This window comes from Bufo bufo, chromosome 6 (genome assembly GCF_905171765.1).
Source record: "Bufo bufo chromosome 6, aBufBuf1.1, whole genome shotgun sequence".
Lineage (NCBI taxonomy): Eukaryota > Metazoa > Chordata > Amphibia > Anura > Bufonidae > Bufo > Bufo bufo.
Genome location: NC_053394.1, coordinates 329319202 through 329333080, shown reverse-complemented (window position 1 = coordinate 329333080; position 13879 = coordinate 329319202). Strand labels below are relative to the sequence as shown.

Sequence of the window (13879 nt, the reverse complement as noted above, 5' to 3'; positions counted from 1 at the left end):
GTCGCACCACTGTCGACCCCGGCGAGTGGTCTCTTCACCCGGAGGTATTCGAGGCCATTTGCCTTCGTTGGGGCATACCGGACGTGGACCTCATGGCCTCCAAGTTCAATCACAAGGTCCCCGCCTATCTGTCCAGGGCCAGGGATCCGGGAGCTTGCGGAGCCGACTCCCTCGTTCTTCCTTGGCGAGGCTTCGCGCGTCCATACATATTCCCTCCCATCCCACTCCTGCCCAAGGTCCTTCGGAAGATCGCGGCGGAAGGCGTCTCGGTGATTCTGGTCGCTCCGGACTGGCCCCGCCGGTCTTGGTATGCCGACCTCATGCTGCTCCTGGCAGACGCGCCCTGGCCGCTGCCCGCCAGGGAAGATCTTCTCTCTCAGGGACCGATCTTCCACCCGCGTTTAAGGTCCCTACGTTTGACGGCGTGGTTGTTGAGACCACCGTCCTGACACGTAGGGGTTTTTCTGCGGACGTCGTCCGCACCATGATCCGTGCCCGCAAGCCGTCCTCTTCTAGGATCTATTATAGGACCTGGAGGACCTATTTGGGGTTCTGTGCCGATCTGGGGATTCCTCCGCTCCGCTTTTCTCTCCCCACCGTTTTGTCCTTCCTGCAGAGCGGACTTGCCCAAGGTCTGGGTCTTAGTTCTTTGAAGGGTCAGGTGTCTGCGCTGTCCATTTTGTTTCAGCGCCCACTGGCCCCCCTTGGTCCTGTCAAGACCTTCCTTCAGGGCGTGGCTCACGCGGTTCCCCCGTACCGGCCTCCGGTACCGCCCTGGGACCTGAACCTGGTTCTCTCAGCGCTCCAGGCTTCTCCTTTCGAGCCTCTGCGGACGGTTTCCTTGCGACTTCTGTCCTGCAAGGTTTTTTTTCCTTGTAGCCGTCACCTCTCTTCGGAGGGTGTCCGAATTGGCTGCACTCTCCTGTCTGGAACCTTTCCTAGTGTTCCACCAGGACAAGGTAGTTCTTCGTCCGGTCCCTTCCTTCCTTCCTAAGGTGGTCTCCGCCTTTCATCTGAACGAGGACATCGTTCTCCCCTCTTTGTGTCCTTCCCCTTCCCACCCTAGGGAGAGGGAGCTTCATCGCCTGGACGTTGTCAGGGCGCTCAAGGTTTACCTGGAGGTAACCAGCTCTTTCAGGCGTACTGACTCGCTCTTTGTGGTTCCGGAGGGGTCGCGCAGAGGGTTGGCGGCATCCAAAGTTGCTATCGCCCGTTTTGTCAAGATGGCTGTTACTGAGGCTTATCTCGCCAAGGGCAAGGTTCCGCCCCTCGGTGTTACCGCTCATTCCACTAGAGCGGTCGGGGCTTCCTGGGCTCAGAGAAATCGGGCTTCTACGGAGCAGATTTGCAAGGCGGCCACTTGGTCCTCCTTGCACACCTTCACCAAGTTCTACAGGGTGCATACTCATGCGTCGGCTGACGCTGCTTTAGGCCGTCTGGTGTTGCAGGCGGCAGTTGATTGATGCCTCTGGTGTTGGTCTAGTTTGTTCTGGTCCCTCCCTTCTGGGACTGCTCTGGAACGTCCCATGGTTTCCTGTGTCCCCCAAGGAATATGGGCGAGAAAAGGAGACTTTTGTATTACTTACCAGTAAAGTCTCTTTCTCGCTCTTCCTTGGGGGACACAGCACCCGCCCTTCATTTGGGTTTACAGTTGTGGTTCCGGCTTGGTTGCCCCCGTTGGGGCTTGACGGTTCTTTTTTCCGGTTGGTGGTTATCTTTCACTACTTGGACACGCAACTGGCAGTCTCTTCTCCAGGCTGAAGGGTATAGCTGATGGAGGAGGGGCTTACAGCTTTCACTTAGTGTCACGCCTCCTAGGGAGCAGAGCTTATACCCATGGTTTCCTGTGTCCCCCAAGGAAGAGCGAGAAAGAGACTTTACTGGTAAGTAATACAAAAGTCTCCTTTTTTTTTTTTTTTTTTTTTGTCGCATAGACTAATAGTAACCTGTTTTCTATGCATTAGGTGCAGAAGAGAAGATTTTGGAGGACTTTCGCAAGACTCACAGTCCCGATGCATCTGATTTCCAACTGCAAGCAATGATACAAGGAGCAGGAAAGCTTGTACTGATTGATAAGCTATTGCCAAAGCTGATTGCGGGTGGGCACAAAGTTCTCATCTTCTCCCAGATGGTTAGGTGTCTGGACATCCTTGAGGACTATCTCATCCAGAGGAGGTGAGCAAAAAGTGAACGAGAGACGATAGAGAGAAACTCCTATTTGAACACTGTTCCGGCCTTCTATGAGAGCTGGTTAAATAATGACACAGTCCAATTTTATTTCCTTAAAGGATTATTACCATTTGGACTTTTTTCCTCTGGGACCCGCATCTGTCTGGAGAACAGGGCATGATTATAGAGAGGTGGTGGTGCATGCTTTCTCCATTCACTTCTGGGGGAGCCCTGAAAATAGCTGAGATAGCTTACGCTGCTATTTCTCGCCCATTTCCTTGGGGGACACAGGAAACCTTGGGTATAGCTCAGCTCCCTAGGAGGCGTGACACTAAGTGAAAACTGTTAAGCCCCTCCTCCAGCAGCTATACCCTCAGCCTGGAGAGAGAGAGAGACTCCCAGTTTTTGCTTAGTGTCCAAGGAGGCAAGACACTCCCTGTTTTTTCTCCTTAATTTTTATTTCTTATTTTTTTATTAATTTTTTTCAGGGACAACAGAGACGCCTGTACCTCTGTTTCTCCCGGGGTCGAGTTGCGCCAGTGGTGGTCATCCGCACTGCTGCCTCCCCCACAGAAGACAAGGTGGACCAGGGCAGCCTAGCTCCCCTGCATCCCGCCAGCGTAAGGGTCATCCGCACGCCAAGTCCCTCTTCCAGCGTACTGCCACTGCGGTGCCAGTAGCTGAAGGGGCGACCCTGCTGGAATGGACCGAGGGTGAAGACTGCAGGACGGTGAGAGGTGGCTGCTCCAACCCACATCCCCCCCCCCCCTCTCCTCTCTTCTGCACATATAAACGAATAAGGGAGCACTTAAACCTAGGGGCCTGCGGTTCCCCTCTCCCTTTTATCTTCCTGGGACCTTCCAATGCCGACACCTAAGATGTTCCCCACTATTTGCCGCAGATTACTTGTGGAACTCTGGCGCTGCGGGGGGGGGGGGGGCGCAGCACGCTCTCGCTCTCTCTCTCTCTCTCTCTCGCTCGCTCTCTCTCTCTTACTTTCACGCTCTCTCTCTCTTACTTTCACGCTCTCTCTCTCTCTCTCTCTCTTACTTTCACTCTCTCTCTCTCTCTCTTACTTTCACTCTCTCTCTCTTACTTTCACTCTCTCTCTCTCTTACTTTCACTCTCTCTTACTTTCTCTCTCTCTCTCTCTCTCTCTCTCTCTCTTACTTTCACTCTCTCTCTTACTTTCACTCTCTCTCTCTCTTTCACTCTCTCTCTCTCTCTCTCTTACTCTCACACACTCTCTCTCTCTTACTCTCACACACTCTCTCTCTCTCTCTCTCTCTCTTACTCTCGGCCGGTATCCAGGACTGCGTCTGCGGTCTTTACATTCTACCTCTTCCTGCGGCGGTCGAGCGCCCCCCTCCGTAACTCTGTTGAGACTCCTGGCGGGGCTGGCTCTCTTGCTCGTACTTCGGCACCGCAGGCTAGGCGCTTGCCTGCCAGGGGCGCCTGCAGCACTTCAAGGGTTCATTTTGGCCGCACGCAGGTGGTACTTCCCAGGGGCGGGGCCTATTCTTCCCGCGCTCCGCTCTTCCCGTCTCTCCTGCTACATCCGCATCTGTGACCGCATAAGCACAAGGAACCTCCTGGCCACCTCTGCTACCTCCATCATCTAGAGCTGCACAAAGAAGGCTCGGTGCTACCGCTCCTGCTGCTCCTAGTTTTTTCTCCTAGTTTCTGGTAGGACTGGTAACCCCCTCCCAGCGCCAGTGGCCCTAGCCTGGGTTTAGGCCTTTTTTCCTGGGTTATATTACCCCTCATCACCAACATGTCGGACCCCACAGGGGCCTCTAAGCCCTGGTATCATGCCTGTACCGCCTGTAAAGAACCCTTTCCACGTGGGCAATCCGATCCGCATTGGTCTGCATGCCAGGCCCCAATGCAGGGTCCGCCACCGGCCGTACCGCTCCCCGTTCCCTCTGGTCCGCCTGATTGGGCCAGATCCCTGTCTCAGGCCGTGGAAAGTCTCACCCACATAGTAGGCCGCCTGGTAGATAAATCGCCTACCCCGCAGGCTGCCACACCTCCTGTCGCACCCTCAGACTGCAGACCAGGCCCATTCGGCCCAAGCAGGGCCCTCAATCCTCCCCTGCCACAGATTAAGGACCCTGCTAGCAAAGATATATATGCTGCAGTACAACAATGCAGCTCTGCTTTGATTACTTTGAATACCTCAGTGGGATCACTGCAGAAGAATAAGTAATTTATCCGACAAGATATGCAGAAGATAGCGGAAAGAGTTACAGAAATTGAAGATCGGGTGGGTCGCTTGGAGGATCAAGTTCCGCCGGTAAAGCGCAACTTAGCCAAGGTCATCCATAATATCACGCTTCTGATAAATAAAGCGGACGACCTGGAAAATAGGTCCCGCCGTAACAATCTTCGCTTAATAGGAATTCCAGAGAGAGCTGAGGGACAATATCCTGTCAGATTTTTTTGAAGATTGGATCAAAAATACGGTTGCTAAGGACTCCCTGTCTCCCTTCTTTGCTATTGAAAGAGCGCACAGGGTGCCATCTCGTCCTCCGCCTCCAGGGGGCCCTACCAGAACAGTTTTGATGAAGCTCCTACATTTCCAGGACAGGGATGCTATTCTTCGTTAGTCCAGGGACCATCCGGATCTCTCTATCGGTGGATATAAAGTCTCCATCTTCCCGGACTTTTCGGCAGAACTGCAGCGACGTAGAGCCCACTTCCTGGGTGTAAAACGCACTCTAAGGTCCCATGGAATTCAATATTCTATGCTCTACCTGTCTAAACTACGTGTGCAATTTCAGGGCAAAACACACTTTTTTGAGTCGCCGGAGGAAGCATATCGGTGGACTGAACAATCGGGTTGCCTTTCTGCTATGTCGGGAGAAGATTCGTCGTCGCAAACCTGAAGATGTTCTTCTGCAGCTATGACGGACATTTGCCTTCATACCAGGGCGGATGAGTATTCTGCTCTCTATTTGCACTAACCTTACTTTTTTCCTGCAGGATAGTATCCGTTGATAATAAAAAATTTTTGCCCTTTCCTGATGTAGGTTAGTGTATATGCTTTCTCAGGGGTGCTGCTTGCTGCTGTGATGGTTTTTTGATACCGCACAGGACTAAACAGCCGCTTGTTATGTTTACTTATTATTGACCGGGGTTGTTGTTTGGGAGTTCTGATAACTATTTTTATGTCTACTTTTTATGTGGGCATGTTATTGCTTCCTATGTTGTGGGTTACAGGAAAACCTTTTGTGCCTCACACTCTCCGTTGGGACTATTGAGAGTGTCCCTTCTTGTAGAATTTATTCTTATGTTTTCTTTTTTTGGGGCAATTTTCTGGGCAGAGAGATAACTTTCCTTCATTGAAATGCGTTTGGGCAATGAGATCCGATATAGCGGATCCTTTGTTATCCTTCAGATGTATGTACCGTTGAGTGAAAACCAATATTATAGCTTGGAATGTGAGAGGCTTGGGCAGTCCAATCAAACGCCAGGCGGTATTTACTGCTGTTCAACCTTATCAACCAGTCATTTTATGTCTTACTGAGACCCATCTGACACGCAAACATCACAGACTGCTGGCTAAGCCTTGGATTTCACAAGCCTTCCATTCTACCTTCTCTTCGCAAGCTAGATGGGTCAGTATTCTGGTTCACAGAGCAATTCCGTTTGAATGCCATTCTAGTAAACTAGACACAGAGGGGCGGTATGTTTGCTTACACTGCACTATTGTTAGGGTACAGTTCCTGTTGATAGCTGTCTATGTCCCACCCCCGTATTCCACTGTGGCAATCAAAGAGATTTTGTAATGGATCTCTTACAAACCGCAGATTCCAGTTTTGTTGGTAGGAGATTTAAATAATTGTCTTGACCCTGAATTGGACAGGTTTTTATCGTCCCAGGCTGTGACATCTTCTGGAGAGACCTCATTGGCAAGACTATTGAGAGAGGTAGATTTATATGACCTCTGGAGGATTAGATTTCCAATGGAGAGACAATTTTCTTGCTTTTCAGCTTCACACTCCTCTCTGTCCAGGATAGATTTGCCTATTGGGTCGCTGGAAGCCTCTTTTTATGTCTCGGTGGTACCCCACAGCCTTTCCGACCACTCCCCCATTCACCTGGAATTGATACTTGAGGAATCCGGGAGTCGTCGGGGTATGTCACTATGGAAGCTTAATCCATTCTGGATCCAATTATTGGATGAGGAAGAGCCACTGACCAGACTCATTATAGAATTCTTTGATAACAATGTAGGGTCTGCATCCCCTAACTCTGTTTGGGATGCCATGAAGGCATATGTACGGGGCCTCTTTATTCAGAGAATCCAGAGGCGCAAATCTAAGTCTAGAGCACTTACTAAGGCCATGCAACTGGAGGTGCAGACATGGGAACACAGGTTCATAAGGGCTCCGTCCCCACATGTAGAGGCCAAGTGGAAGGAGGCGCAAGCTAGACTCAATGAGCATTTAATACACACAGCTAATAAAAAGCGTTTTTTTTTTACAACAAAAATATTTTGAGGCGGGTGAGAGTACGGGCAGCTTATTAGCGAGGGTAGTCCGATCACAAGAAGGTCCATGTAGAATTGCAGCTATACGGACTCCAGACGGAGACCTTTCCATTGAGGATGATGTTATATTAAAGGTATTCCATGGCTTTTATAGGGAGTTGTACACCTCGAAGATAGCAGTAAATTAGGAGGATATTCAACAGTATCTTGCTCGTATATCGCTTACTAGGCTATCCCCGGAATCCGCTGCTCTCCTGGAAGAACCCCTAACACTAGAAGAATTAGAGATGGCCTTGAGCGCCTCTCCTAATGACAAATCCCCAGGATCAGATGGACTCCCAGTGGAATTCTTTAAGCAGGGCTTTTTTCTCAGAGAAAAGGTGGTGGTACTCACCCCCCCTCCCCTGGCCACGCCCCTACCCACCCCTAGGACCGCCCCCCTAAAACCGCCCCTTTAGAGAACAGGGATGAAAGTAAAATTTGGGGGGGGGGCTATAAAAGTCCAGCCCAGCAAAGAAACCCTGCAGATGGGGATGGCACTGTTAATGGGGGATCTGGGGATGGCACTGTTATGGGGTGGAGGATCTGTGGATGGCACTGTTATGGGGGATCTGTGGATGGCATCCACAGATCCCCCACCCCATAACAGTGCCATCCACAGACCCCCCCACCCCATAACAGTGCCATCCACAGACCCCCCCACCCCATAACAGTGCCATCCACAGACCCCCCCACCCCATAACAGTGCCATCCACAGACCCCCCCCACCCCATAACAGTGCCATCCACAGACCCCCCCCCCCCTTAACAGTGCCATCCACAGACCCCCCCACCCCATAACAGTGCCATCCACAGACCCCCCCCACCCCTTAACAGTGCCATCCACAGACCCCCCATTGCCGCTCCAGTACAGTTATAAAATGTGTAATTCAATTAATAATGATTCATGCTGCCCCCTCTGTAGTATAACATTCAATATATCCTACTCACAGGGCTACTGTTTTATCCTAATGCAGGCCGCCGGGCAGACGAGCGGCAGCGTGACTGACTGACGTCACGTGCCTGCCCGGTCTACTTTATGAATGAAGCAGGCGGCGCAGGCACGTGACGTCAGTCAGTCACGCTGCCGCTCGTCTGCCCGGCCGGCCTGCATTACGATATAACAGTAGCCCTGTGAGCAGGATATATTGAATGTTATACTACAGAGGGGGCAGCATGAATCATTATTAATTAAATTACACATTTTATAACTGTACTGGAGCGGCGGGGCCGGAGCACAGTGAACGCACCGGCCCCCAGCTCCTCCTCCCAGTCCCTCTCCGCTGATACATCGCAGCCTGCGATGCTGGAGCATGGCAGGCTGCGATGTCAAAAGGTGGCGGAACGCCGTTCCGGTGCGTTCCGCCAGAAAAAAAGCCCTGTCTTTAAGCGATAATAGGGAGTGTCTCCTTCCGCACCTATTGAATACACTCAATGAAGCCCTAAAGTTTGGTCTCCTGCCCGCTTCTATGCGGGAAGCTATAGTGGTAGTGATCCCAAAGCCAAATAAGGATTTAACCCAACCCGAATCTTATAGGCCTATCTCCCTGTTACCACACAATGTCAAATTATTAGCTAAAGTGCTGGCTACCAGGCTAAATAAGGTCATATCTCCGATAATACACAAAGACCAATCTGGGTTTATGCCAGATAGAAGTACAGCCGTTAATCTAAGGAGACTGTTTCTCAATATACAAAGACCGGTACACACAGGGGGCTGTCGGGCGGTAGTATCACTGGACACTGCTAAGGCCTTTGACTGTATAGAATGGAGTTATTTATGGGAGGTCCTAACAGCCATGGGTTTTGGTAAGAGTTTTATCACCTGGGTGCAGTTATTATATCACTCTCCAGTTGCAAGAATTAGGGCAAATGGGTTGCTATCCGGATATTTCCCTTTACATAGGGGTACTCGGCAGGGATGCCCCTTATCACCTTTATTATTCGCAATTGCCATTGAACCCCTTGCTTGTCTGTTGCGTACATCGACACACTAGCAGGGTTTTCAGCTGGACCATCGGGAAGAGAGTCTCATTATACGCAGACGACCTTTTACTATATGTAGGCGACCTGCAGAATTCCATAGATTCTATAATGCAGGAAATTGTTGGATTTGGGACTTATACCGGACTCACCATTAACTGGGATAAGTCCACAATCCTTCCACTTGATCCACTTCCAGCCTCATTGGATGTTAAAAGCCTGCCCTTACAAGTGGCTGATAGATTTTAAATATCTAGGGGTGATGGTGACCTCATCTCCGACGGACTATATTAAATTGAACACAGAACCATTGATTGCCAAATTTGTCACTAAATCTAATATTTGGTGTAAATTACCTTTATCAGTCATCGATCGCAGTAATCTCATAAAAATGGTACTTATGCCCCAGCTGCTGTATCTCCTCCATAACTCCCCAGTCTGGATTCCACAAAGGTTGTTTTTTAAAATCCAAGGGATTTTTAGATCCCTAATTTGAAGGAAAAAGCAGCCGAGAATAAGTATTGTAACACTCCAGAAGAGTAAAGAGGGGGGCGGACTATCTTTACCAAATCCTTGGTTTTATTTCATAGCTGCCCAGCTGCAACATTTTAAAGGATGGCTCCAGACTGACGAGCTGGACTCTTCAGCTGCTATTATTTCATCTATAACAAAACAAAGGGCTCCGATTGCCACAGTGGAACTAGGTCTCTCACGCTCGACCACACTCCCTACCCTGTCCCTAGCGACCAAAGTATGGTCTAAATTTAAATGTATGATTGGTATCAGCGGTTTTTGTGATGTTACCCCTTGATGGCATAATCCCCAAATGCCTGAGATTTTCCGTCTAGGTTTTTCACCATGGGAGAGGAGGGGTCTATTGTTCATGGGACAACTTCAATCAGATGGAGTCTTTAAGTCCTTTACACAGTTGCAGGAGGAGTTTAGCTTACCCAACACATTTTTCTACCAATATTTGCAATTGAGACATGCGTTTCAGACGCAATTTCCCAAGGGTGTACAGATTTTTGATTCTTCCCCTGTGGTCAAACAGCTATTAAAAGGTACCTCCACTAAGGGCCTTATATCCTTGCTATATAGACATATTATTGATATTTCCTCCTCCACTGCTACCATTAAGGCCCCATGCACACAACCGTATTTTGTTTCCGGGTCCGTTTCGTTTTTTTGGCGGATAGGATGCAAACCCATTCATTTCAATGGGTCCGCAAAAAACGCGGACAGCACACCGTGTGCTGTCCGCATCAGTATGTCCGTTCCGTTGCTCCGCAAAAAAATAGTGCATGTCCTATTTTTTTCTAGTTTGCGGACAAGGATAGGCATTATTACAATGGATCCAACAAAAAAATGGATGCCATACGGAACGTCATCCTTTTTTTTTTTTTTTGCGGACCGCAAAACACATATGGTCATGTGCATGTAGCCTTAAGGCAAAGGTCCAATGGGGAAAGGATCTTGGAGCATTGTCCCAGGAGCAATGGACAGATATTCTGGCTAGGGATCGACCGATTATCGGTTTGGCCGATATTATCGGCCGATATTGAGGATTTTGAACGTTATCGGCATCTATTTTGCCGATATACCGATAACATATTGGGAACACAGCGCTCTCCGCGTTCCCTCAGCAGCACAGGGGAGAAGGAAGCAGTGTCTCCTCCCCCTGTGCTGCTGCTGCCGCCAATGAGAGGAAGAAGTACAAGAGGAGGGGAGGGGCTGTGGCCGCTGCGCCACCAATGAAGATAAGTCTCTCAATCATTCATATACAGGAGGCGGGAGCTGGCTGCAGAATCACATAGCCGGCTCCCGACCTCTATGAGCGGCAGCTGCGGTCCGCGGTAGTTAACTCCTTAGGTGCCGCGGATCGCAGCTACCGCTCATAGAGGTCGGGAGCCGGCTATGTGATTCTGCAGCCAGCTCCCGCCTCCTGTATATGAATGATTGAGAGACTTATCTTCATTGGTGGCGCAGTGCGCCCACCCCCCCAAGCCCCCCAGTATTAATCATTGGTGGCGCAGTGCGCCCCCCACCCCCATCCCAATCCCGGCCAATAGTAAAAACATTGGTGGCGCAGTGCGGGACTGAGAGACAAGAAATCCCTTTGTATTCATAGACACCTGTTCCAAGCTAGAGTACTGATAGCTAAACACTGGATACGAGAGACCCCTCCCACAAAACAAGAATTTGTTAATAGGATGAATGTAATTCTTAGATTAGAAAGGGGAGTATATGTTAAACGAAAATGTCCAAATAAATTCCTATCTTTATGGCAGGGGTGGGTTGAGTCTGCGCAACTGGCTTCTCAGGCATTAATATAAGATTGTATACGGGGACAAATGTCTTTCTTACACTCCCTCTCCAGAGGAACCACATAGTCATGGTACACTGTTTGAACGGCTGAATTAGTATAGCTAGGTGGAAATGTTTTGATGCCCAATTGTATGATTATCATTAAATCTACAGACACTGATGTCTCTCTGCTCAAGTTGCGGTGGGGTGGGGGGGAAGGGTGTTATTGTGTTATATGCAATGTTGCATTACTTCAATCATTTAACTGCTATAATGTTCACGGGAATTTTGATCTCTCATAATGCCATGGGTGTCTGCGTACACCAATATCTTTGTAAGTTGTTGTACTTATTTTCAACTATACAAAAAACTGTGAAATCCTTGATGATGTTCATGTGATATTGTTTATTTCAATAAAAAGTAAACTGATAAAAAAAAAAACGGCTAAACCGTTTTCTCTGCCTTCGGTGATTCCGGATGGAGTCCCTCCGATCCACGGTGGCCTCCCTGGAGAAGGGGGACTTTATGTCATCAATCGACATTCAGGATGCCTACCTCCACGTTCCGGTCGCTCGGTGTCACCATCGTTTCCTTCGCTTTGCAGTGGGGAACGATCACTATCAGTTTGTCGCCCTTCCCTTCGGCCTGGCGACGGCTCCTCGGGTGTTCACCAAGATCCTGGCCCCTGTCCTAGCTTTGCTCTGCTCCAGGGGTGTTTTTCTGCTGCCTTACTTGGCTGACGTCCTCATCAAGGCGCCCTCCTTTCCTCAGACGTCCGCCAGCGTGGGGACGGTTCGGTTGGCTTCTCAACCTTCCCACGTCTTCCCTGATTCCCTCCAGACGGTTGATCTTCCTGGGGATGCTACTGGATACGGAGGCGGCGGAGATCCGTCTTCCAACGGACAAGCATCTGAACCTCCACCGGTTGGTTCGCAATCTTCTTCACCACCGCCGTCCGTCCTTCCGATCCAGCATGCGGGTGTTGGGACAAATGTTTGCCTGCTTCGAGGCGATTCCGTTTGCACAGTTTCATTCCCGCACCTTTCAAAGGGCGATCCTCTCTGCCTGGGACAAGTCCCCCGAGAGTCTGGACCGTCCCATCCTTCTAACTCCCCAAGTTCGGGCCTCCCTCCGCTGGTGGTTGTGGACCCCTCTCCAGGGAAAATTCTCCCTTCCAATGACATGGCAGGTGGTTACCACCGACGCCAGTCTGCAGGGTTGCGGGGGGAGATGGGGATGTTGTTTCCTCCCCGGTCCATCCAGGGCACTTGGTCTCCATTGGAGTCTAAGCTTCAGATCAACGTCCTGGAATTCAGGGCGATCTTCTTGTCGCTCCGACACTGGACTCCCCTGCTAAAAGGCCTTCCCGTCCGTGTCCAATCGGATAATGCCATGGCCGTGGCATACATAAACCACCAGGGGGGCACTCGCAGCGCCGCGGCAATGCGAGAGGTTACCTGCATTCTCCTCTGGGCGGAAGCTCACGTTTCGGCCCTGTCAGCGATTTATATTCCAGGGGTGGAGAACTAGACGGCGGACTTCCTCAGCCGGACCACCATCGACCCGGGCGAGTGGTCGCTACACCCGGACGTGTTCGAGTCCATTTGCCTTCGTTGGGGTCGTCCGGATGTGGACCTCATGGCCTCCAGGTTCAACCACAAGCTCCCCACCTTCCTGGCCAGGGCAAGAGACCCGAGGGCGTACGGCACCGATGCCCTTGTTCTTCCGTGGCAAGAATTTTCCCTTCTGTATGCGTTTCCTCCCATTCCCCTACTGCCTCTGGTTCTCCGGAAGATCGCGGCAGAAGGCATTCCCATGATCCTGGTCGCTCCAGATTGGCCTCGCCGGTCTTGGTACGCCGATCTGATTCTGCTCCTGGGAGACGCGCCATGGCCGTTACCTCTCAGAGAAGATCTCCTCTCTCAAGGGCTGATCTTCCACCAGCATTTCAGGTCGCTACGTTTGACGGCGTGGCTGTTGAGACCGCAGTTTTGACGCAACGGGGGTTTTCCGCGGATGTTGTTCGCACCTTGATCCGCGCCCGGAAGCCTGCCTCGTCCAAGATCTATTATCGGACTTGGAGGTCTTATTTGGGATTCTGTGAGAATCTGTGTGTTCCCCCTCTCCGTTTCTCTCTCCCCACGGTTCTGTCCTTCCTCCAGTCCGGCCTGGAACTGGGGCTGAGTCTCAGTTCCTTGAAGGGTCAGGTATCGGCGCTGTCCATCCTCTTCCAGCGTCCCCTGGCTCCTCTCGGACCTGTCAAGACCTTCATCCACGGAGTGGCTCACTCGGTTCCTCCATACCATTCCCCGATTCCGCCCTGGGACCTGAATATTGTGCTCTTGGCGCTACAAGCTTCCCCCTTCGAGCCTGTACGGAAGATCTCCCTACGACTTTTGTCTTGTAAGGTCATGTTCCTTGTGGCCATCACGTCTCTCAGACGGGTGTCCGAATTGGCAGCCCTTTCTTGTTCCGAGCCTTTTCTGGTCTTTCACCAAGATAAGGCTGTTCTCCGTCCCGTCCCTTCCTTCCTTCCGAAGGTGGTCTCCGCCTTTCATCTCAATGAGGACATCGTCCTCCCCTCTCTGTGCCCATCCCCTTCCCACCCCCGGGAACGGGAACTTCACCGCTTGGATGTTGTTAGGGCCTTGAAGATTTACTTGGAGGTCACCGGCCCCTTTCGTCGCACAGACTCTCTTTTTGTAGTTCCGGAGGGTCCGCGCAAGGGATTGGCGGCCTCCAAGGTGGCTATCGCCCGTTTCATCAAATTAGCTATTGCTAAGGCTTACCGCGCCAAGGGCAGGGTTCCGCCTTTCGGTGTCACCGCTCATTCCTCCAGATCGGTCGGTGCCTCTTGGGCCCAGAGACATCGGGCTTCGGCTAAACAATT

At 50.9% G+C, this 13879-nt stretch overlaps 1 protein-coding gene across 3 annotated transcripts in view; it reads left to right on the top strand.

The window, feature by feature from the left end:
- Positions 1 to 13879, top strand: part of CHD6 (chromodomain helicase DNA binding protein 6) — a 188699-nt gene that overhangs the window by 116635 nt on the left and 58185 nt on the right. For all 3 annotated transcript variants that reach the window (XM_040435016.1, XM_040435018.1, XM_040435017.1), the window contains one exon: positions 1965 to 2175. In XM_040435016.1, the coding sequence (XP_040290950.1) occupies positions 1965 to 2175 (211 nt within the window). The remainder of the gene's footprint in view (positions 1 to 1964; positions 2176 to 13879) is intronic.